The sequence below is a fragment of the Ipomoea triloba genome, chromosome 7, assembly GCF_003576645.1.
Source record: "Ipomoea triloba cultivar NCNSP0323 chromosome 7, ASM357664v1".
In the NCBI taxonomy this organism is placed as follows: domain Eukaryota; kingdom Viridiplantae; phylum Streptophyta; class Magnoliopsida; order Solanales; family Convolvulaceae; genus Ipomoea; species Ipomoea triloba.
Genome location: NC_044922.1, coordinates 268,593 through 292,914, shown reverse-complemented (window position 1 = coordinate 292,914; position 24,322 = coordinate 268,593). Strand labels below are relative to the sequence as shown.

Genomic DNA, 24,322 nt, shown 5'->3' with positions numbered 1-24,322 from the left:
ACCTTCTAATCTAAAATCATGGATAATAAAGAGAATGAATTTATCATTAGTGTTTGGCAAGGATTATTTTTAGATAATGCATGCTAATCTTAATTTTAGTTAATGAATAATCTAAATTAAAGTCTCATCACACCCTAAATTTGCATATATATTATATATAAGTGAGTGTCACTCTACACATTTCATCACATTCAACAAATACATTTTGATCAATCTATATATAGCAATGGCAAGAGTTAGTGTTTTCATTTCACTGCTTTTGCTTTCTCTGTTCGCCATAACTACTTTAGCTAAGGATGACATGAACACCATAAATGATGCGAGTTTCAATCAAACTCGCCATGTTTGTCATCCATCTAGGTTTGAACAGCTAGGGTTAAACATGAAAGATTTTGCGTTCTGTGATTCGTCACTATCTTTTTCCGTTAGGGTGAAAGATTTGGTAGACAGAATGACACTGTTGGAGAAAGCTCAACAGCTTGGGGACAATGCCTACGGCGTTGCTAGGATCGGATTGCCTAGTTACGAGTGGTGGTCTGAGGCGTTGCACGGTGTTTCTTTCATCGGAAACAACGACAGAAAAGGTTCTTACTTTGACGAGGTTGTTCCTGGCGCCACTAGCTTCCCCATGGTCATCACTACGGCCGCAACTTTCAATCAGTCCTTGTGGAAAACTATTGGCCAGGTAAATGAAGTTTATCCTATTCTAGTCTAGTATACATACTAAATTAGAACTAATTGACTAATTAATTGTTGTTTTTTTAAGGTTGTTTCGACAGAAGCAAGAGCCATGCACAACCTAGGAAATGCTGGGCTGACGTTTTGGAGTCCAAATATTAACGTGGTAAGGGATCCACGATGGGGAAGAATCTTAGAGACACCAGGCGAAGATCCATTTGTGGTGGGCACATATTCTGTTAACTTTGTTAGGGGACTTCAAGATATTGAAGGGACCGAAAACGTTACAGATTTGAGCTCGAGACCTCTTAAGGTTGCTGCGTGTTGCAAGCATTATGCAGCTTATGATTTGGATCCTTGGCAAGGGATAGACCGTCTACATTTCGATGCAAGGGTACGTACACACAATATATCTTAAAATCATGCATATGTAGAATTAATTGAACTATATATATATTCATTTTCGAATTGAATATAATATAATATAATAGGTGACTGAGCAAGATATGATGGAGACATTTCTTAAGCCATTTGAAATGTGTGTGAAAGAGGGTGATGCGAGTAGTGTGATGTGTTCATTCAACCGGATTAACGGCATCCCAACATGCACTGATACTAAGCTTCTTAAAGACACAGTACGAGGAGACTGGAATCTTCATGGGTACTGTATGTAGTACAATATAATATTATATTGTCTAACCTATACTAGATAACTAGATAGTATATTCAATTCAATTCTTAATTATCATTCTATTCTATTCAAGTGTAACTGAACTAGTTTTCTTTAATTTCTATTTCTAGATACATAGTTTCAGACTGTGATTCTATTGAAGTAATTTTGGATGATCAAAAGTGGCTAAATGATGAACCAGAAGATGCTGTTTCACAAGCACTTAAAGCAGGCGAGTTTAATATCTTTAGCACCTATATATTTAGCATATATCATGCTACAAATTTCAAAACTTTTAATTAAGACAAAACACAGGGCATACTATAATATTTTTGGTTGGTTTTTAATTTGTAGGTTTGGATTTGGACTGTGGGAATTACTACACAAAGTTTGCTGCCAATGCAGTGGAGAGTGGGAAAGTGAGAGAGTCAGAAATTGACAAGGCCTTAAAGTACCTGTACACAACCCTGATGAGATTAGGGTTCTTTGATGGAAGCCCCAAGTTTGATAGTCTTGGACATGATGACATTTGCTCTGAGGATCACATTGAGCTGGCAGCCCAAGCAGCAAGACAAGGAATTGTTCTTCTCAAGAACGATAACAACACATTGCCTTTGGACTCTGCCAACGTTAAAACCCTAGCAGTTGTGGGGCCCCATGCAAATGCCACTAAAGCCATGATTGGCAATTATGAAGGTATATATAAGCCCGGTTAACTGATTGGCTGATAGTTGTTTGGTAAATTAGTTATTAGATAATAACTGTTTGATATAATTTCTTTTGTAGGAGTTCCATGTAAGTATACGACACCAATTGCAGGGTTCACGGGATACACCAGAGTTTATCACGAAATGGGGTGTGCTAATGTCCATTGCAAGAATGAGAGTTTGATATTCCCAGCAGTGAGGGCGGCGAAGAAGGCGGATGCCACGGTGGTTGTGGTGGGATTAGATTTGAGCGTTGAGGCTGAGGATAGGGATAGAGTGGATCTTCTCCTCCCTGGCTACCAAACACAACTAGTTAGCCAAGTGGCTGCTGACTCCAAAGGACCTGTTATCCTTGTTGTAATGTCCGGTGGCGGTGTTGACATCTCTTTTGCTAAAAAGAATCCCAAGATTCAGGCAATCTTATGGGCAGGTTACCCCGGAGAAGAAGGTGGCCGCGCCATTGCTGATATTGTGTTTGGAAATTATAACCCAGGTATATGTATAAATGTTTTTTTTGGGTGACAAGTCACTCCCCCTTAAGCTAAGTGTGGTCTGACCTCTAACCGAAGTAGTAAAGGACCAAGGTAAACTAGTCTAACTAAGTTACTTTTATTGTCTAACCGGCTATATCAAATCAGGAGGACCAAGGTAAACTAGCTTAACTAGGTTACTTATATTGTCTAATCGGCTATATCAAACCTGGTGTGGTTTGAAGTGCCAAGCGGGCATTGCACGTGCTCAGCAAGGAGACTATTATACTGCATGCTTTTTAGGGTATTCTCAATAGTGAGGTTTTTGGTGTGGTTTAGCCCAGCACGGAGTCCCACCAAAAACTCACTCCGGTGGGTCTCACAAAAACTCATGTTTGCCAGATTCTTTCTACCACCACACTCACTTGTCCTTAAAAACTAGTCCAAAATTCATTAATGTGGACGGCCTACATTCTGGTTACTAAGTGAATAGTATGTTTTTATTTTTTATTTTTGAAAATCAGTATGTTTTTATTTTTAATTGGTTTTGCTTACAATATATAATATATAGGAGGAAAGCTGCCATTAACATGGCATGAAGCAAGCTACACCGATGCACTTCCCATGACATCAATGCCATTAAGGGCAGTGGAAACCCTAGGCTATCCGGGGAGAACATACAAATTCTTCAACGGCGCAACCGTGTATCCATTCGGCTACGGCCTGAGCTACACCGTCTTCAACTACCACCTAACCGCCCCCCAGAGGAAACTCAACGTAAAGCTCAACAAGTTCCAGCACTGCCGCGACGTCAACTACACCGCCGGCTCGCACTTCTCGCCGTGCCCGGCGGTGCTGATCGACGACCTGGACTGCAACGAAGCCCACAAGGTGGAGTTCGAGGTGGAGGTAGAGAACGCCGGGGAGAGAGACGGCAGTGAGGTGGTGATGGTGTACTGGATCCCGCCGCCGCAAGTGGCGGCGGCGCCTCAGAAACAGGTGATTGCGTTCGAGAAGGTGTTTGTGGCGGAGGGGAAGAAGGAAAAGGTTAAGTTTGTAGTGGATGGTTGTAAGAGTTTGGGGTTTGTGGATTATAAGGGTTATAATCTTTTGACTTCTGGTGCGCATACAGTGATGGTTGGCGATGGGAAACTGTCTTTCATAGTCAACGTTGAGTTTCAGACATAGATCAGATTTCGTATGTTGAGTAGTATAGTTAGAGCTAGTTCACAGATGTTAGCTAGGGAGGGATGATAGTTAGTTAGATAGGACTAATTATTAGTTGTGTTATTAGGGTAGGATATGAAATAATAATATTCGTGTTTTATTTATTCATTAATTGTTCTATTATTAATCCTTATTATATATGCAATGCTGATGAGAATCTTATTCTATAAAATTGAAACCCCAAGTCCTATACCTACCCTAATATATACTATATAGTAATGATAAAAAAAAAAAAAATCCCAAAAAATATGTGCAATATAGTTTTTCCCCAACGAACCTAGCTAGTCTCCTAGATAAGTGAAATATAAAAGCTACACAATTGATTTGTTACAATCTGCAAATTCAAATAGATGCATTGTACTGGCAGTATTGATATACGATTTAACAATCAATCTTAGCTTGTATAGGACATACAACAAGTTTATATACGTTTGATGCAATCATATCAATAATTTTTGACAAGTACTAGAAAATGTTGCATTGTAATGATGAATGATAATGTGGATGAGAACATCATGGAAAGGATCGCTTGACCCTATTGAATCCATGCATCACGAGCAGGCACCACCACGGATGGACAAGGTATAGATCCATCAACAAACCCTAACAGATTCTTACGAATGGAACTAATTGAGTTCGCCAGAACAGATAATTCCAAACATTAAGTTTGATTGAAACAAAGTGGTGTGCGGTGGATAACGGTGGATAACGAATTATTGCCCATTGTAAGAACATGAGCAACAGAGAATAGTACAGAGAATATAAACAAGTAGAGACTATAATCATAATACAACAGTCACAGGATGGAATAGAATCCTAGTCTAATACAACAAAGAGTTCTAACAAATCCTAATAATGTGGAAGCACATACACAATGATGCTCAAATGATAATATAATAATTTGATTGATCATACACTACACCATCCCATGCCGTAAAGTGGGATGAAAATTAAATATTGTAATATCCATATACAGTTTTAAATCATTAAGTAAAAAATACTAAACTACTTTTTTTTTTCAAATGTTGCGTGTGAGCTGTGACAGGAGATGAGTGTTCATCGGCTATCAATAAATAAACCAACTCATCACGGCGAGTGACAGGCATCATGAATTGAAAAGGAAAATACAGAAAATAATAGAAAAGCATATAAAGGATATGCGAAAATAGCAGAGATATAAAGGATATTTCAAGAAAATGTCTTCTCATTTAAATCCAAAGAGAATTCCAAACTTCCATAGAGAAAAATAAACTGGCTGATAAGTCATTTAAAAAAAAAAAAAGGTTTATGTTGAAATCTGAGGTGTCCATTTTTGTAAAATGGAAATTATTTAGATGGGCTCAACCCGATCCTTGATGTTTATGGGGTAAACGTATGTTGCAAATTAAAATGCATGCATGTAAAATAGCGAATTGAAGCAAGATGGAATTATTTATGAGATGGACTCCCAAAGGTCATCCATGGGCACCGTAGCGCATAGTCCAATTCCGTCATGTCGTCTTCATCAATATTGAGCAATGTGGTGAGGTCATCATCCCCACCATACCAACCTCCTTCCAGATCATGCATGCCGCTAACTTCAGATGGAGCTTTCTCAGTCACAACAATGCTCAAAGTTTTGCTCAGATCCTCAATAGCTGGGTCCAAATAGATCGGCACTTCGTGAAGCTCACTTTCCCATGCTAAAACATCATCCACTTCTTCCTCCTCTACTGCTTTGTTTTTCAACCTCCCACAACATTCTGCTTCTGCAGCCCTCCTACTTGAACTACTTCTCTTTCCATTTACTGCTCCTATTTCTATTCCTATTGCTTTGGGGGCATGGAGGAGCTCCACCTCATCACTCACTGAGGATTTCTTTCTCTTCACCCTACCCGAGGAGGAGGAGGGATCATCTTTCAATGATGCTACTGAGGATGAACGCTTTGACCGCACCTTTGAACCAGATGACTCTCCTGTCTGAACCCCGCCTCCTGATGAGGAAGCAGCAGCTTTACCAGCATTTGAAGCACCGCTTTTTGCTGTATGTAAATCAAAACAAGAGCACTAAGAAGACATGAATGAATTAAATGAATAAAAAGGCATCACTGGAAAATTAACTTTGGGCTTTAATCATCAAGTCCAATACTACAATAGTCAATAGATGAAAGGGAATTGAAGCAGAACAATATGAAAGAAAGGGAAGCAGAAGAATAAACCTTTATATCTGGGGTAAGATTTACGCCGGGTTGCCTTTTTGCGGCAGCCACCAATGAAATTCCTTCGAAATGTACTCAGTGCAGACTTCATATCCTTTTTGCATGGAGGGGAGAAAAGGATTTCTTTCAACTCGGGCTCACTGAAGCAACTCTTTCCTGTACTTTCATATTCCTTGTATCTAACAAGAGTACGATTGGCAAAAGCCTTTGTCTTTCCTTCTACTACTTTACTAGCAGCTTTTCTTGATGAATTACCACCTCTAGTAGCCTGCATTTTTTTTTTAATTATTGACATGAACTCTTTGATATAAAGAAAATGATGCATCTAAATTGGGGAGCTAAATAGAACTGCAGATTTGCATCAACATAAGGCATTTTCCTATTTACGCCCAGCTCCCTCCCCCCACAGGTTGCTAAAGGTTAAGTATTGCCCACTTTGCATAACGACTGAGGAAACAGAATAGGAGCACAGAGTGTAAATGCCACCATAAATTGAAAATTATGAAAGACCATCAATTTAAAAGCATGGAAAAAGAGAACCCTAAATGCCCCATAGTTACTCCATATATCTTCAATTACAGAGAAGAAATCAATATCAATTACCATCAGCTTTTTGTATGCCGTGATGAGAAGTAGGTTCATTGCTTCCTGCTCAACGTTCCTGCAAAACAGACTTGCTCATTACAATATGAACACCATAATATCCAGGCGCTGTTATCAAATAGGATCCATTCACAAAAGTAGACTGTACTTTTTCTCCTCTTGACTTTCATGCTGAATGGCTTCATCAATTTGGCTCAAGATTTGTGTCTTCTTTATACCCTAATGAATATTTTCAGGTTTAAAATCAATAGAAATTTCACTACTCAAAAAATAAAATAAAATAAATAGTTATTCCATGAAAGATGACAAGTAACACAATTCCCAGAAATGAAAAGTAATGCAATTCATTGAAACTTTAAGATCCAGCAAATAGAAAACTGAACTAAATAAAGATTCAGACAATTATTTAATCACCATAACCAGCACTCTAGAGTTAGGTAAAATCACCACCAATGTACTGATTATAACAGCATCAACATAAATTATTCATCTTCATTGACCTAAATCAATCATTAAACTTTATCCAACTTCCATTTTGGAATACACAGACAGTTTTTGTTTTTCAGTTTTCTTGTATGGGCAAAGCTAAGATCCCAAATCCTGAAGTATCAGAATTTACAAGTCCTAGAGGGTCAAGAAAGGAGATAAAAACCCCACAAATCATAAGAGTTTTGGTTTGGAGATATGTGAAATGTGTAAGGAATTGACCTGTTTATCCAACTCCACTTTAAGTTCCACAATTTCTTGATCAACAGATTTTTCCTCCAAGGGTGGGCAAGCCTGTTAAAATTATGCCATATATATAAGAAAAGATAGCATAAAAGCCATATGTGATGGAATAAAAATTAAACATCATTAAGTACCATGGAGTCCAGAGGTATGCCAATGCTCTGTAGCTCCATTCGTATTTTATCATCAAGCGGAAGCATTTGATACTGGGAACTGCAGGATGATATATCAGATGTGCCAAGCTTTGAAGAAAATTTTGAACCAGAATCCTCTTTGGAAATCACAGGAAAATCTCCTCTAGCTGGAAATGGCAAGAAACCATTTGATGAGCTTTCATTGCAATGGGATGAACTTGATTCATATTGATTACTTTGAGTATGAGATGCAATATTCCTATTACAGGAAACTTCATCCAGCAAGCAATTATATGGAGCCTGCAAATCCACTCCCAACTCAACTTCAGTTAATACTCTGTTGCAATTATTTGGATCATTCGCCATAACATCAAGTGAACCATGGTCAGGGGTATCATTTGTGCACTGAAAGGAAATACTTCCTTCATTCTGATTGTACAAGTCTTCAACTTCATCTTCAACAATCACAGCTGAAAGAACTCTCTGGGTTAATGAGGGACCTCTGTCCAATCTACTCATACTCTGGGCTCCTTGAAATAAAGGATCAGAGTCAACTGAAACTTGTGCTTTGCCATTTTCGTGTTTTTTACTATCTCCTTCTATTTCCTTGAGACCCTGTAACAGCAAAAGTCAGACCATGATTAGAAGCCAGGAAAATGATTGACTAGTGTTGTAGCATATGAAACAATAGGAACTATTATGGCAGATGAAACCCTATGAACTGTTGTAGCATATGAAACCATAGGAACTATTATGGCAGATGAAACCAAAATAGGGTTTTGTGTAGTCTAGCATGTATATATATAGGGCAGTGTATTCCTCTGTAAAAAATGCAATCTTAGAAAATCATTTTTCTCACTTTAGTACAACTAGATTCCATCTTATTTTTTCTCAGCCTTGGTTATTAACCAAACCACTGATTTGCATCAAAATGAAACAAAAAGAAATACAAACACACTAGTGTTGCATTTTCATCTACCAACATTTCGGACGGCCGCTCTCTGAATTTGAATGAAAGATTCATCTGTCGAAAAGTAAAAAATTGCAAAAGGTGGTACTAAAAAAAATCATCCTGGAAATTGGATAAGCAACATATCTATGAAATATAATTATATAAAGTATGTACTTGTTTATTCAGAAAATCTAAGTCCTCTGGACTGACAGAAGCAAAGAAAATTTCCATTTCACTCCAATATGGGGTATCAGAGGCAACTCCTGCAGATAGAAAGTAACACTATTATAACACTCATCAAAATAGTTATAAAGAGAATGTATGGAAATAGAAGTTCTGGTGCATACTTTTGGCAACATGAACCATGTTTGCAACTGCTACCAGCTCTTTATGATCAATGTCTGATGCACCTGAACAGTTAACTTATGTATGTCATCATTACCGCTAAAAACCATGTACAAGCTCATTTCTTTATAGTGAAACGTTAAATAGTTAGGTCTATAAAATGAACTTTATCATATAATTTTGCTACAACTGGCACAGATCTTTAACAACACTCCATATACTTTTGCATTTGAGTATGCACGACTAGCTATACCTTTATCATAACAACACTCTTATAACTAGCTATACCTTTCAAATTTAGAGAACTGTCAACTGGACTCTGCCCAGCTTGAATAGTAACGTTATGACGCCTCATCTTTGGAGGAGCATTATCACACTTCCTGAAATTACATTGAGATATTTAGCAAAAGTGTAAACAGAAAGATTACATAAAGAACTTATAAGAATCTTTTTTTTCACTCTAACCTTGTGCTATGATTTTGCCTCTTTGTGGTTAAGTGCTTTGTTTTCTCTTTCAATATAGTTTCAGCTGTCATAGTTGAGGAGGAAAACATTTCTTGTCCTTGCACATCATATTCAGCTTCTACCTTAGAATGTAATATCTTCTGTGAAGGCCATACCGATGTTTTAACTTTGTAGTCAGCATTTAAAGAACCATTAACATTTGATGGAACAACTATAGATGGATCATGAGCCCCACAAATATTTGTTCTTGGACTATCCTCAGATGTTAGACAACATTGAGATGACAATGAAGTCACATTCTTTTCCAAGACAGGGAAATTTGTAAGTATTCCCCCTGTGCTTGATGTTGTAGAGGAGATGAGCCTGTGGTCAATATTATCAGCAAACAACTTCATAGATTCTGGAAATTTTTTATCTTTTTCAGATTCCAAAATCAAATTTTGGCTTCCATTTGTTTCTCCAAGAACCTGAGGTAAAGATTGAATACCTGCAGGTGGATTCACCATATCATACCACTTTACAGAATTACAGAACTTGCTCTTTGGATCCTCTTCAGCTTTGCACCTGGTGAAGATTCACAAAAAAATGCATGAGAAACAACAAAATCAATATCAGACCTGCTTGCTCTTTTTTACTCTCTTTATTTAAGGGGAAAAGGTAAACCATCTTAAGCTGGAGAGGAGATACCAATTTATAGTCTACAATGCAGAAAACACAAGAAGAGGTGGGCTACGCCTGACCTCCTTAATAACATAATACTAAGTAAGTCTAAGAACACTCATTTTTCTACATTCAACTTCAAGAAACAATTTTGTGCTATATTGATAAATCTACAGTTAGTTTAAATTCAAATAATCTCTTCTAATACTAGTTGCAAATATAGTCAAGCACAGCCTTTAGGAAATTCTTCCACAACTCATGCTCATTTAACATAATAGATCTGAAAAAAAAATTTCCATTTATAGCAGTACCCTATGCAACAAAGTTAATATAAGCCTAGATTAACCTACACAAAGATCAATAAAATGCTTATTGCCTAAATATCAATAATACATCCAGTTATCCTCTAATTTCAAAGTTATGAGGTTTATCTGCTCTCTGATGTAGAGTCAAGGTTTTCCATTTTACTTTTAAACAACAGCTGAAAACCAAGGGCAGATATCAAGGAACCAGAGATATGAAAGTTGTGCCTAAGCAAATAAAATCAAATAAGTTTTACAAGGGCATCGGATGACCATGGTTCATCAAAATTAGCTTCTTGTATAACAATTAGACAGAATCACAGAAATTCTTAATATTTCATCACAAGCTAAAGCTTTAAAAGTTGGTGGTTGTCAATTTAATAACACATTTCAAATTAGCCAGACGATGGTGTATGATTTTCTTATAAACCATTTACATATTTGTTAAGCATAAATAAATATAAACATAAAATGTGCAGTCCAACTATCAGCTTAAGCTTTTAGTTGAGATGGAGCACATGCTCCAATTTGGTATCAGAGTCATGTCAAAGGTCACATGCTTCAATTTGGTATCAGAGCCATGTCAAAGGTCATTTGAGGCTCTGATACCAAATTGAGGCATGTGCTCCATCTCAACTAAAAGCTTACATCCCCTCACGTGTGCGCGGAGATTCGAACCCCTGCACATTTATGTTTATATTATATTATATGATCAACAATATTAAACAAGGAATTAACCAATAGATCCTACATGATGCTTCAAATTCATGACCTTCCTCAATAAGGATCAAAATTCCTTTCCAGAAAAGGCCTCTTTAATTGAAAATGGTCTCCATATACCAGATAGTATGAAGCCTTTACTATGTGCCTCTATTAAGAAAAAAGAAAATTCTAGGGCATTGAAGTACAACAATAAGAATGAAAATGAAAATTAAGACTTGAAATGATTCCAACAACTAGAATTGAAAAGAAACACTCACTTCTTTTGGAGAACAAAAAACCTTGATCTTGTCAAACGCCTAGCCACTCCACAGACTCTATATGACTATATCCATAGCAGGTTGTGCATCTGCTGGCTTTTCAATTAACGGCAGGTGAAGAAACCCTAAAATGTGTACCGAAAAGACTGAATTTATAGGGTGTAATTGGCGCTCCACATAATTTTTCTAATTCTCCAAAAAGATAAATAATAATGGGAGAATCAACTCTGCAGATTTGCGGAGCGCCAATAAAATCAACTTTGTAATTCCATTTTAGGAAATTTTAATTATGAACGAACCCTTACTAAAAATCATTTCATTCATACTTATCCAACCAGAAATGAAAGAAAAACCTTTTGATACAGAAATATATTGTATTCAACTAAAGATTAATTCTTTTTTCAATTGAACTTAATTCAGCTAAAAATTAAAAATAAATGGACTTCTTAAATTTCTAGGACATTTTAAAATTTCTGCACTTAATTTTCTCTTACTTATTTGAAATATATGACATCAACATTTTCTATTGAAATAAAATTGAAAAACACTCATTGTCAAATTAAAGATTCGTTTTGAACTCCAGAAAAGCAAGAAACTTAATTTTCACAGCATGTATATGTGTACTTATCACATTATCTAATCTCTCTAACCACAAATAAAACTAACATGCACTTCTATTCAAATAACAAGTACGGGCCTCCAGAGTGAAGGGAGGACTAGTCATGACCATCCATTAGGTATATAAATTAATTAACTACTACCATGTATACATTTCATAGTGTAGAACATAAGGCAATATAGCAGTGAAAATGAAACTTTTGGAGCAGCAACCTTGATCTTGTATATATGATCATTGGCAATCACCTATAGTAAGTAAACTTATGGTTTTAGTAATATTGCTGGGAGGCACACTTTGTAGGGGAACAATTGTATTTTTTTATGAAACATTGTCTTTTTATAAGAGAGTGAAGGTATGCATTTTATGCATCAGAACTAAGATGCAAAGAGAAACTTCATAGAAAACTTGATAGTGATTATTCATTTAAATTACCCTGATTCAGATAAGTATATTTATATGAAAGACATGTTACTTCGGTAAAGATGAAAAGTCTCTCTCAAACTAAGAAATAGTCTAAATACAAAGGAAAAGTACTAAGTACCTGAAAGGCTGAAACCATGATCATCTAGCAACTTTGAGAGAGTGCTAGGCTTCAGCTGCATAGCTTGTTTCACATGTTGACAGATTTATGGCTCTGTTATCAGTTCCCCTCTTTCTTTCTTTTTTTTTTATTCCACCCTTTACCACCATAAGGTAGTACACTAGTACCACAATCTTTTCTTCTCTTTGGATAGAACCCTTATTACCATCGTTAAGTATTTTAATCCACATTTTAATGGTTAAATGCTTTACAGAAGACAGCACCTGCCAGACAAATTTCATAAAAATGGATTACAACAATATGATATTAGTGTTTGGCAATGATATGAGAATCAGGAAAATTAATATGAAACAGGCATTTTCCCCTGAGAAATGTTATTTTAAAATAGAGCTATGTGAATTACTTATAAAATAATAAAAAATAAAAGAAAATAGAACTCTGTTAATTGTTAGATCTTTTAAGGTATAAACAGCTGTGTTTTCAAAGCAATTCCCTACATTTCACCCTATCTTATGCGTTTGATGGACATTACAATATATATTTTCCTATCTTCAGTAATTTTCCTATGGAGGATCCAAAATAAGATAGGAGATTGATATATAGTATATTTTTACTACTCTCATCTTCAAGCTTAGTCATACTTGTCTAGTTACAAATGTAGTGTCTCAATACCTCTGCCCATCCCCCCAAAGATGGGATATTGATCCATTTTTGCTTCTTAAATCTTTGAAAGTAGTCATACTTATCTAATGCACAAATAAATTGTCCCACCATTTTGCCCTATTCCCGAGTCCTCAGTTCTACACAAGTAAAAGCAGATCAATTCACTTCCTAAGATGCCAAGGTAATCAAGCAAAGGGATCATAGAAGGGATTTAAAAAGTTACCAGACCTTCCTTATGAAATATTGGAAACTCTGTTTGAAAATTTTCAGCTCTCCAGTAATCAAGGATGGGCCAATTTCAGATGTGCATATCCAATATTATAATCATTGGAAGTGATATCAAGATGAACCTCTAATCCTTTCCACAACTCAGAAGAGCACAAGCTTTTCCCATTACCCATCTGATAGCATCCAAAAAAGAAACTGTGGCAGCAGAGAGAAGCAGTCTGACAACAATATGGAGAATGGAGATAGAGATAGTCTGACAACAATATAGAACTCCATCTGGTAGCATCATTCTCAGAACTGGATGTAACACACCTAAATCCTTCACAATCATTTCAGGGTCAGATCAAGCCACAGATCACACATGATCATCTCAGATGATATACACAGCAAAAGACACCATTTAAGAAATAAGACTGAATGAAGTAACAAGTTTCAGAGCAACCGTTTCACCAAGTATTTTAAGTAGCCTAATAAATGCAGTTATCTGAAATATCCACTACAAGAAAGAAATTCACTGCATTGTCAAAGTCTATCCCTCTTTTGAATGTAGCCATCAAACAGAGCATAAGATTTCAGATAAAGAACTAAATCTCCAGCTCATGCCTCCTTATTGCCTTCAAATTCCAACACCTCTAGCAATAAGTAACAGAAGATATCACAAAATTCACAATTACTCCTTAGCATTCAAGGAAATTGGGGAAAAAATGTGAAAACCGAAAGGCAAACAAAGCTAAGAACAAATTCAAGTTAGTATGGAAACCAATTTACTCCAATTCTTAATGCTGCATGTCCACCACATGAGCAGGGGCACCCAATAGGTCTCTACTGCTTCCACGCCACCAGAATCCATGGCCACTTGGCCCACTTCCTCCTCCAATCTCGCCACCACATGAGCAGACGTGACAGGAGCTGATTATCACCAAAATCCACAGCGAAAAGAACTAAAACGAAATCCATCACAACATCACCTTAATCTCCTAGCAAACCAAACGCTCCAAAACCCCTAAATTGCCTACTTCTGTGAGCATTATAATCTCATCTTCTAACAGCTAATACACCAAAATTCCAAGCTCCGACTCCATGATGAAGTGTGTAGTGCGTTTTGCGAGGATATAGAGGGAGATCGCGGGAAAGAGATTTGAACGGAGAAATTGAAGACAGGAAGAAGACAAGAGCGGATGGGCGATAATGGCTGCCAAGCTATCATTAACTGTTTGTTAACTTAGCACGAGATCAACGCCCAAAGGTGATAATATCATCCCCATCTAATCTCATGAATCTCACTCCATTAATAAGATTACTTCAATTATCTATAACTTACTCAGTACTTTTTTATTGCTTATTTTCCCTTATTTAATAAGAAATATTTGTAAATAAAATTTGAGTTAATACCTAATACAGTCCTCGTGATTTTGTGATTAATTGAGTCATCGACTTTAACTATTTTACATACAATTTAACTATTATGTTTATTAGGGCTTCCACCTTAGTGGATTATTCACGATTTTTGAGAAAAAATTGGTCAATATGAAAGAGTGAGAGGGAAGAGAGAATGTCCAAACTCATCAGGCAAGTTTGTGGTTTTTGGCAAACTGTGGGGCCCAGCTAATGCTTTGAATCTCGCCACTCTCCTTGCGTGAAGAACAACACGTGCCTAGCCGGGAACGTGCACTGCACATGCCCGGCGCGTTAACTACCTTTTCCGTTCGTTTTTTTCTTTTCTTTTCTAATTCAACTTTGTTTTGGTTTTTTTTTTTTTGTATCCTCCTATCTTCTCTTTCTTAATCAAAGCTAAAAAACACTCAACTTTGTTTTGTTTTCATACGGATTTGCCCCGCCAAGTTATGGATCACATTGCCTCCAAGCCCATGAAACTCTAAACAGATCTTACTATCGGGCTTGACCCTCATTTTGATCAAAAAAATTTGTTTTCTTTTTTCTCCTATTTTCTTTTTCTTAATCACACCTAAAAAATACTCCTCAAACTCCCCTGCCAAAAAAAAAAAAAGAATGCTGTTGACTAAGCACAATGAGTCAATGCCCTCACACTAAAATTTGAACCAACCTCTCATTTGAGAAGTCACAGCTACGCCACTCGACCACTAAGGCATTTGGCATAATTTAGTCCTAAATTTCATTGCATGAAGTATCTCACTGCCCTGTTTCTGCCTAATCATTCAATCTGGAAATGTGAACAAACAGCAACCACTGCCACACTTGTATTTCATTTCTACAAATCAAACTATCAACAGAATCACATTTGAATACAATTTTACAAGAATGTTGAACACTGGAAACTTAGCTGTCTAGTTTTGGCCTATATAGTAAAGGATCTTCACCAAGTAAAAGAGACCTCAATATGGCCTCACAAACTGCAGTGTCATACACAAGCAAATGCCCACCATCTGGAACTTCATGATAGCGAATCCACGGTAGCCTTTCCCAGACATGCCTCTGCAATTCGACGGGCACAACCTTGTCCTTGTACCCTTGCCATATGTGAACCGAGCTTTCGTTCTTGGGGTATGGATTGCTTAGCTCCAAGGGGTCGAAATCCCACTTGCCAAAAGCTACATTGCAGTCCCGGCAGAGGGAGTCAAAAACTTTCCGACTTCTCAATCCATCCTGTTAGACCAAGCGAAGCACTTTCTTTTTGAGATTATCCACCTTTTGTTTTCAGGCAACAAGGGCAGAAGCTCAGATAGGTTCTTTAACTTCACAACTTTTATAATGGTCCAATTCGTAAAGTTTTATCATCATGGATTATATATAGGTTGTGAAATCAATAGTTTCTTACGAGTTATAGTCTAAAACAATCTATAATCTTTGCCAAACAGGCAATGTATTTTCAGATGGGAATAATTGGAACAGAAGTTACCTGAGTGAACAATTGGTATCCTGGAGTATTCTTCAAAACCTCCAAGTCTTTCTCGCAAAAGAATTGAGGGTTTTGATCAAGAACACTGGCTGAAGGGAATATACTCTGTGTCAGCCACCAGTGTAACAGTCCCCGAGCATGGCGTGTTATCCATATTACCCATTGGCATAATTGTTTCCTGTAATCATCTCTTGTCAGATTATTCGGAAGTGATCTCCATTTGTAATTCACAAAGGGGACGACTAGTGCTACTCCAGCAAGCCTGCAAGTATATGTTTTTCGAGGTCAAACAAATTCGGTTCTAAAATCAGAAACGCAAAGAACCAAAACAATGTGAAGTTGAGCATGCCTGTTGGGTATGCGTTTGAGGCAACTCCAGGCGGGGTAACATCCTAGTGAGACGCCTATTACGTAGTACTTGGGTCCTAATTGCATCAGATCAGCTAGTTCTTCAATATCAGATGCTTCGCTCTTTAATGTGCGCTTGGGGTTGTGATCACTCTCTCCATATCCAGCTCGATCATATATCAAGAGGTATACCCCCAACTCATCAAGAAGTTCCTGGGGAACTAAAGCACTATCAGACCATTCTACAAGCAGTTCTGCAATATCAATCAATGCATTCCTGCTACAACTCAAATAAGCAATAACATACTCTGTAGCTCCAACAATTTTCGTTTTTTTATTAATCTATTCTTCTAACTTATGAGGAGTGGTGCTAAACTATGTAACATGTGATTGGCAAAAACACAAGTAAAGTGGAACTTGAGCCTGATTACCTAAAACATAGCATCAAGGTTGTGACCTCTGATCATTAAACAAGGGTCTCTCTCACAAATAACAACAGCAACATTGGAAACAAGTTTTCTTGCCATGAAGCTCTATACCATGATCAACAAAAAGCAATTTTAGTTTGTGTTTCAGGTGATTTATTGGGATTTATGACAAAATATAGACCATTTTCAGATAAAATCCCCATGATATTGTTGCTGAAAGCCTGAAAATCTGAGATTTGGACAACCAATTCTTAATTCTAAAGCAACTTGAAATTTCACACATTCAAGAAATCCCAAAGTAAAGCCCAGATATACATGATACATCTTCAATTCACTCCTACTTCTGAAATATTCAAACCCCAGGAATTAAATTCAAAATTCAAGAAGATATGATAGATATAAGCAGAAATTAGAGCTAAAAGGAGCCAAATTAAATCAGTATCATGAGATTGAGAGAAAGAGAGAGAGAAGGGAAAAGAGATTATTGGGTTTACATCAGAAGCCATAAAGCTCATATCTTTGGAGCTCCCAAAGCCATGAACAATAATTATTCTGTAACTGGACTTAATCTTGGGGACTCCTCTCTCCCTGTAAGCCAAGAATCTGCCATCACTGAGCCTAACCCTTGGTGATGTGACCACTGGTTGATCATCCACAACTGCTTTGGATTCAATTTTTGGCTCAGTAGGCTTACCAGCATATCCAAAGCAACCCATCATGAAACCAAGAAGCCTCCTGAAAATCATGCTACAGAAGCACCAAGAATCAAAGAATCAAAGCATAAACTTACTTATTCCAATATAAAAGATACGGAGTAAAAAATCAAGAAGGGGATTGAGCCATACCAATAAGCAAAAAAGTGATTTTTACTTATTTCTTGGAATCTTGAGATGCTCTGTAGAACCTTTTTTTTTTTTTTTTTTTTTTTTTTTACTTTTTTCTTTTTTCCTTTCAAAATATGAAGAGGATGAAGGGCAGTAGCCAATCGTTGGCCTTTCCCCCTTTTGACTTATCAGATTTAAGATGATTACTTAGCCTGAAATCTAATCTACTGTTGCTGGGTCTGGCTGTCCATACTCAATCACCAAGAAAGCACATGGTGTTCAGCAATGGCAATTGAAAAGGTGAAGTTTTGTCTTTGTACAAAATACAAACGGGAATTGCTTGGCAGCCCACTCCAAGATTGATGGTGGCTTGTATATAAATCGCCAAGACTCCAAGACTGTTACACAACCCAATTATGTATTTATGCTCTAATTAAATTAGAATTAAACTAATTTATGAGCTTAATTAGAGAAGCATATTCTTTATAATATGATGAAAAGATAGCCATCATTTGTGAATTGCTCCCCACACTTTGACAGATAAATCAGCCTGCCCAAAACTCAAAATCTAATGGCGGTTTTCATTTGGTTACAAATCGCACAATCTTGAAATTTCTCATTTTATGAAGTTGGTAATTTTGAATCATATGTCTAAAATAATGTACATTATTTTAATTCATAAAATACATTATCTTATTTCATAAGTTTTATTATTCTAACTCATAAAATGTTTTGCATCGTAGTTCACATAGATGTGTGGACCACGGTTCACACAATAATTTGCCGCAAGCAAGATATCTAACTCAATCAACGTATTGTTTAATTGAGTCCAACTTGTCAAATTTAGTCCATTTTGATAGTTCTAATTTTGGGAATAATAATGTTATTCACACCAAGATAATTATCGACTACGAAACAATTATAATATTATCTCTTAGTACCTGAAGAATCTTTATTTGTGATTGTCTCTTAAATACACATGTTCCTTGCTCATGTTGTACATCTATTTTGTAAAGACATTAACAATTTTATTTTGTTCTCAAAAGATATGTCTCATATTAATGATCTAAAGTTTTTCTATCTCCATCTTCCACGCTATAACAATGTTCAAGAGTGACTCCTTGATTATAAGCCCAGTTTTCATTGATAGGGGCCGACAGGCAATATAGATACAGAACTCATAGACGTACGAAAGCCAAATATTTTACATAAGAATTGAACTACACATAGTCATCTTTATGTCGTGGTACGTAAATGTAAAAAAATAATTTAAATACATATTATATAGTACAAATTTAATAAATAGATCACATGATACTGGCTATTTTCTTTTGATATTTATTTTAAATTTAATTCACTTGCATTATGACGGGCCCATGGATTCATTAGTTTCATTAAATGAATAAAAAGTTGTAAAATTTATTTTAGGTAAATAATACCGCTTATCGTTAAAAGGTTTTTTAAGTGCGAGAAGTTTGAAATATTTAAATTAAAAGTAAGGTTAGAACTTAGAAGTTCAAACTCATGCGCTTTTACAATAATGCTTTTCAAAAAGCTATTCAAATGCGGCCAAAAATACCAATGCACTAGCATGTTAATTGCGGCAATCCAAAGGGATAACTCAAGTGGCAAAGGGGCTTCTTTAATTTGTGAGGAAGAACTCCTGGAAAACCCGAGTTTTTTTTTTATTTTCACAAGTGAAAATTTTCCTTGGGCCAGCTCATGTGTGCCTTTCAAAGTGAGCGATAATTAATTGTGTGAACTCAGACTGTTAAATGGACAGAGAAAGACTCAGAACACCTCGTGGGTTTACACAAAATCAATATAGACCATCGTGTAATGGGGGCAGTTTTCAAACCTTCCAAACAAAAAAGAAAAAAAACTATTAGTAGTTACTTGTAAGCAACTACATAGATACACTAATGGAAATGTATAAACAAAAATAGCGATGTGGTTGGGTTTATACCTAAAAGATTAAAGAATATCCATTTGGTGCATGATTTAGCTAGGTCCCTTTTATATGATCTGGATTGCCTTGTCTTACCAGTTACCACCCATCAAAACGTGCAGCGGCCAGTGACGTGGGTCCTGTTTGGCAATTTGGTTAGCTAACTTAAGAAAGACACTAATAAGGCCCAACAAGCTAGATAGGAACGCTGGATTATAGTGTGATCACATTCTGAAATTTGGTCGGCCCACGACAGAGTACGATGAAGATGCCAAATCATCAGCGGACCCATGTTTCTTTGTTGGGTATATTTCTCCAAATAATCCAATTCAAGAGGCTTCTAAAACTCAGCTATCAGACCAGCAGCTGGGCCTTGAATTGCTTATATATTTCTCCAAGTTAATTTGGACCTGATTCCAGTAGTAGAGTTTCACTTTCACTAAAAATAACTTACCTAAAACTTTTAATTTTCTTTAGAAGATGACTTAAATACTTTACAGTTGCATAAGCAACGATTACTGTTTATGGCATAAACCATTAAGAAAAGACCTGACCTCTTTAATTTGTTGTGAATGTTACATATTTACTAGTCATATTTTGGGACATTGATCATCTAGTGCTTCTCCCAAGCTATGATCCATCAGTTTATCCATGACAGACAACATATAATTGCCAACTCAGTGTCATATATTATTCTAGGGTTTCTAGCTAGCTGGCATCTGAATAAAATGCAAACAATATAATTAACAAGCAAGCGCATCTCGTCCCAGATTTTTTTTGCAGCTCCGTCTGAATTAATAAGCATGAGGATAAGCTGCATGCAGACAGACAATTAATTCTGAATATACACAAGAGAAAGATTAGATTATATTGTGGATGAATGCTGTGACCATCAGATCATTCGTGCATCTCTTTAATTTCTTCCTTTGCACGGGGATTACAGTACTTGTGGATTTAGCTAGGTTTATATATATATATGGGGGGAGGGGATTATGATCAAATGAGAACAATCTCTCATGTGGGAATTGCGAATTACTTATTGTGCATCTTGTAATATCTGATTATGCAATCATTAATATTCGATTATCATTCGCACATAACTTATTGTGCACCTGAAAAACCATTATCAATAAAATATTTTCTATAAAAAAACAGTGACATTTTTGTAATTATGATTGTGCAACTTGTGATGTCCAATTGTACAGTTTGCATATTCTCACAAAAGCAGTAGTGGTTCTCATCAACTCCTCTCTCTCTCTCTCTCTCTCTATATATATATATATATATATATATATATATATATATATATATATATATATATATATATCACTCAAGAATCAACTGAGTTGTCAGTGTAGATTATATATATTGTTTGAGTTGACTGACTGGTTCTCCACACGTTTTAATTTAGAGGTGGGAAAAATCCTGAACTTGATACCCTTAATTATTTATTCGTTTTTGTGCAGATGGTTGCAACTTGCAGCATCATTATATTATATTGGAACACACTGATCACATACACTGTTGCATGTCTGATGTCTGTGAATTGTGATGGATAAACTGGAACCCGGCCGGCCAGTTAAAGCACTAGTACGTAGATGTTCCTATAAATATGGCTAGTACGTAGTGTATCATTGTACTACAAATACACATGCATCACTATAAATCTTCAACAATACTCCGTAGCATGCAACAAGGAGAACGAATCTAGCTAGGATCTAGCACGGCCAACGTACCATCATTGTATGTACAAACAAAAAGCATGCATGCTATATATATATATAAACCTATAACTTTTTTTTAAAATTTTTTTGGATTGACAGGGAACCTGTTCCGCAACTACTATCTAAAAGTATACACGGCCTAAACCTTAAATTATAAATTAAAGAACAACCAGTTTAGATTATCCACATCAACTCAAATCAAGAAGGTCATTAGGTCGCTCCCAAGTCCCAACAAAGAGTTAAACTTATTACCTTGTTGTTACCAACTAAATAGCTTGTAAAAAAACTGCAGTGTTCATCGACACCATGCTTCTTGTACAAATTCAAAGTAAAAAAAAAAAAATTGTTTAATTTTATACTCCGTACATGCACTACCCACATGTTGTGTATAATAATTTTTAAGCTTGTACAATTCTACATTAAATCATTATTTTTTGTTGCGTTAAATGGGCAAATCTAGCTAATCCCTATAATTATTGTTCCATAATCTCTAGTGGCTAGCTCTATAGAAAGTAGTTAATAATTATATTAAACCACTCAAATATATATATTTGTAATGGGATAGTGCTGGAAATTAAAAAATAATTTCTTGTTGTTTTTTTTTTAATTTTATATATCGTCCTACACCATTTGTTCATTGGAGAACCTTCCTACCTAGCTAGTAATTCAATTCGTTAGTGATAATCCATTTTTTTATTTAAACAATAAGTTATAATCATTATTTATATATTTACAAATTCCTTGTGTTGGGAGGCAACGTGACTATCGAAATATAGGACTCACCACTATACAAATATAAAGAAATAAAGTTACACTTTATTATTAGTTATATATAATTTTTTGTGTAATGGTAAACATTTAATCTAACCATTGGTATCATAGCAAGATTGTTGGGCGCGCCGCATATTTTCTTCCACAAGTATAATTTATTGGTTATAACTTTTAGACTTTAGTATAGTGATATGTGCTTGTTCCCAGCCCTTTGCAATAATAATAATAATAACAATCTCTAACATGCATAATAAAATGTCATTATAAACGAGCCATTTAAAAGCAGGAAAAAATGTCAAAATTAAAGACAAAATTATCAGTGTTTTATATGCCGTTGATGTTTCTGAATCGTTTCCTCTCCTGTCTATCTAGAAGAATAATTATAATGAAGAAAGTAATTACGCACATGGCCAGTCAGGAATTCAAGCCAGTCACGTAAAGCATAATTATTATTCCTTTTTTTTTTTTTTTTTTTTGTAAAAAAAAAAAAAAAAGCAGAAATAGATAGTCAATTAAAACGAGATAAATTGTTCACTAATAATGATTTTATTTATTTTGGTGTGACAAGTGTGAGTGAAGAATCGGCCAACAACGCATAAAAATGTGCATTAGTGCACTATGGTTTATGTAACACACACACACACACACAAAAAGTAATTCAATAATGGCAGGCCAATAAAAAATATACTACAATGTTTTTGGTATGAGAGCATTAAAACATTTGTCAATATGAAATATTCAAAATCTCAATATATATGTACTATAAAAATTAGAGCATAGAAGCAACAATTTTATGTATCATACCGTATACATTCTCGATATTATTATTATTATTTTTTGTTGGTTACTACTGAGAGCATATACTGAATAAACTGGAGAGAGTGTTGATAGATGGTAACTTGTAACATCGAAAATCATGCTTCACCTACTCAGATCAGTTACATTTTTCATGGCGAAATTTTGTATAATATATATATACTTGTATATATAAATGAGAGGGGCATAGAAATTTGGAGTGAAAACCAATAGCATGTATGTATGGCTGCGCTAAAAGAAGAAGGGAGCCGACATTCTCCCGGAGCACTAGCACCTTAATGCATTCCAAAAACGGAAAGGGAAAGGAAGAGAAGAAAGGTTTTAGATGCGCTGGGCAAATGAAGTAAGGTTGCAAAGTCAGAATGGGAATATGAAGAAAATGGAGGGATTGAGGTTTCTATTTATAGAAAATTTTGCCACAACTGTTCCACCATGAGCCCTCCAGTCCTCCACCATTGTTTGTGGAGAATCCCTTTATACCTCTTCTAGCTATAGATTAGGTTAATTGGACTACATTTAATATTGTAAAGTGCGTAGTTGGAGTGAGCTTTTAATTAGTATGTAGATTAATGAGAATGTGCATACAGTATCCTTATTAGATTCTTCCTTTTTTTTCTTTAAATTTGGAGGTGCTTTCATAATTTCAAAAGTTTTAAGACGTGTTCTCTAAAATGAAACGTGTATTATAGGTCCAATCTATTACTTATGTTAAGAGAGGAAGATATATAGACCATGTTTGGTAAATGACTGTTAGTTGATTGAGTTAGAGAGTATGACTAGTTGATAACATTAGCTGATTGCCTGATTGTAGAAAGGAGTTTGATAAATTAGTTGTTACTTTTTTTCTTTTTTTTTTTGTAAGTTGATAGTTGTTTGATATATTTTCTTTTCTCAAAAATATTTTAGGTAAGTTCTCTAAGTAATTTTTTTTATAAATCAACTCATGACAATTTGTAACATGAAATATAATGTGATTGAATGACAATTAAAAATCATGATTTTTAAAAAAAATAATTTTATTCTATCTAAAGCTTCCATTAATTCATTGAAATTAAATTAATGTAAGCAAAACAACATCTCTATCGTCACACCTTAACCTCCCATAACGAATAGAATGCGTAGTAAGAACATCAACAACCCTATTTTGTTATTATGTGCAACTTTCACTTTTCAATACTTTGTCAACTCTTGTTCACAAGTCTCACTAAGGTAGGTCAGATAGTTCTGGGTTTCCCTCCACGTATCGAATTAACAATATGTTATTTCTTTCAATTACATTAAATTACTCTAGCAATTGGTTATAAATATCACTTTTCTTCTCATTTTCTTTTCAAAATTTACTCGATCTACTCATATAGGTAGGCCACAAATGTACTTTTAAAGAGTATATATTATCACTTCTATCATTTGCCTT

General features: G+C 35.6%; 3 protein-coding genes across 5 annotated transcripts; 1 reads left to right on the top strand and 2 right to left on the bottom strand.

Moving 5' to 3' along the window:
• The first annotated feature begins 226 nt into the window (after positions 1-226).
• LOC116025363 (probable beta-D-xylosidase 5) lies at positions 227-3,713 on the top strand. The gene is made up of 7 exons (XM_031266574.1): positions 227-685; positions 767-1,072; positions 1,170-1,339; positions 1,480-1,580; positions 1,703-2,044; positions 2,135-2,548; positions 3,097-3,713. The coding sequence occupies exons 1-7, from the start codon at positions 227-229 to the stop codon at positions 3,711-3,713; spliced, it is 2,409 nt and encodes an 802-aa protein (XP_031122434.1).
• Positions 3,714-4,929: 1,216 nt separating this feature from the next.
• Positions 4,930-14,441, bottom strand: LOC116025199. Of its 3 annotated transcripts, none has more exons than XM_031266338.1 (13): positions 13,172-14,441; positions 12,281-12,543; positions 11,121-11,245; positions 9,179-9,742; positions 9,002-9,093; positions 8,716-8,778; positions 8,543-8,631; positions 7,417-8,031; positions 7,262-7,333; positions 6,702-6,772; positions 6,554-6,611; positions 5,951-6,218; positions 4,930-5,773 (listed from the first exon to the last, which is right to left on the bottom strand). In XM_031266338.1, exons 4-13 carry the CDS (start codon positions 9,682-9,684, stop codon positions 5,181-5,183), a joined length of 2,427 nt encoding a protein of 808 aa, XP_031122198.1. In that variant the 5' UTR covers positions 9,685-9,742; positions 11,121-11,245; positions 12,281-12,543; positions 13,172-14,441; the 3' UTR covers positions 4,930-5,180. The 3 variants fall into 3 exon arrangements, with proteins under 3 accessions (XP_031122198.1, XP_031122200.1, XP_031122199.1); XM_031266340.1 differs by having other exon boundaries at positions 11,121-11,216; XM_031266339.1 differs by lacking the exon at positions 11,121-11,245.
• Positions 14,442-15,354: 913 nt separating this feature from the next.
• Positions 15,355-18,075, bottom strand: LOC116026338 (probable lysophospholipase BODYGUARD 1). Its single transcript, XM_031267822.1, has 5 exons — positions 17,671-18,075; positions 17,320-17,572; positions 16,399-16,610; positions 16,050-16,311; positions 15,355-15,796 (listed from the first exon to the last, which is right to left on the bottom strand). Exons 2-5 carry the CDS (start codon positions 17,569-17,571, stop codon positions 15,470-15,472), a joined length of 1,053 nt encoding a protein of 350 aa, XP_031123682.1. The 5' UTR covers position 17,572; positions 17,671-18,075; the 3' UTR covers positions 15,355-15,469.
• Between the last annotated feature and the right edge of the window lie 6,247 nt (positions 18,076-24,322).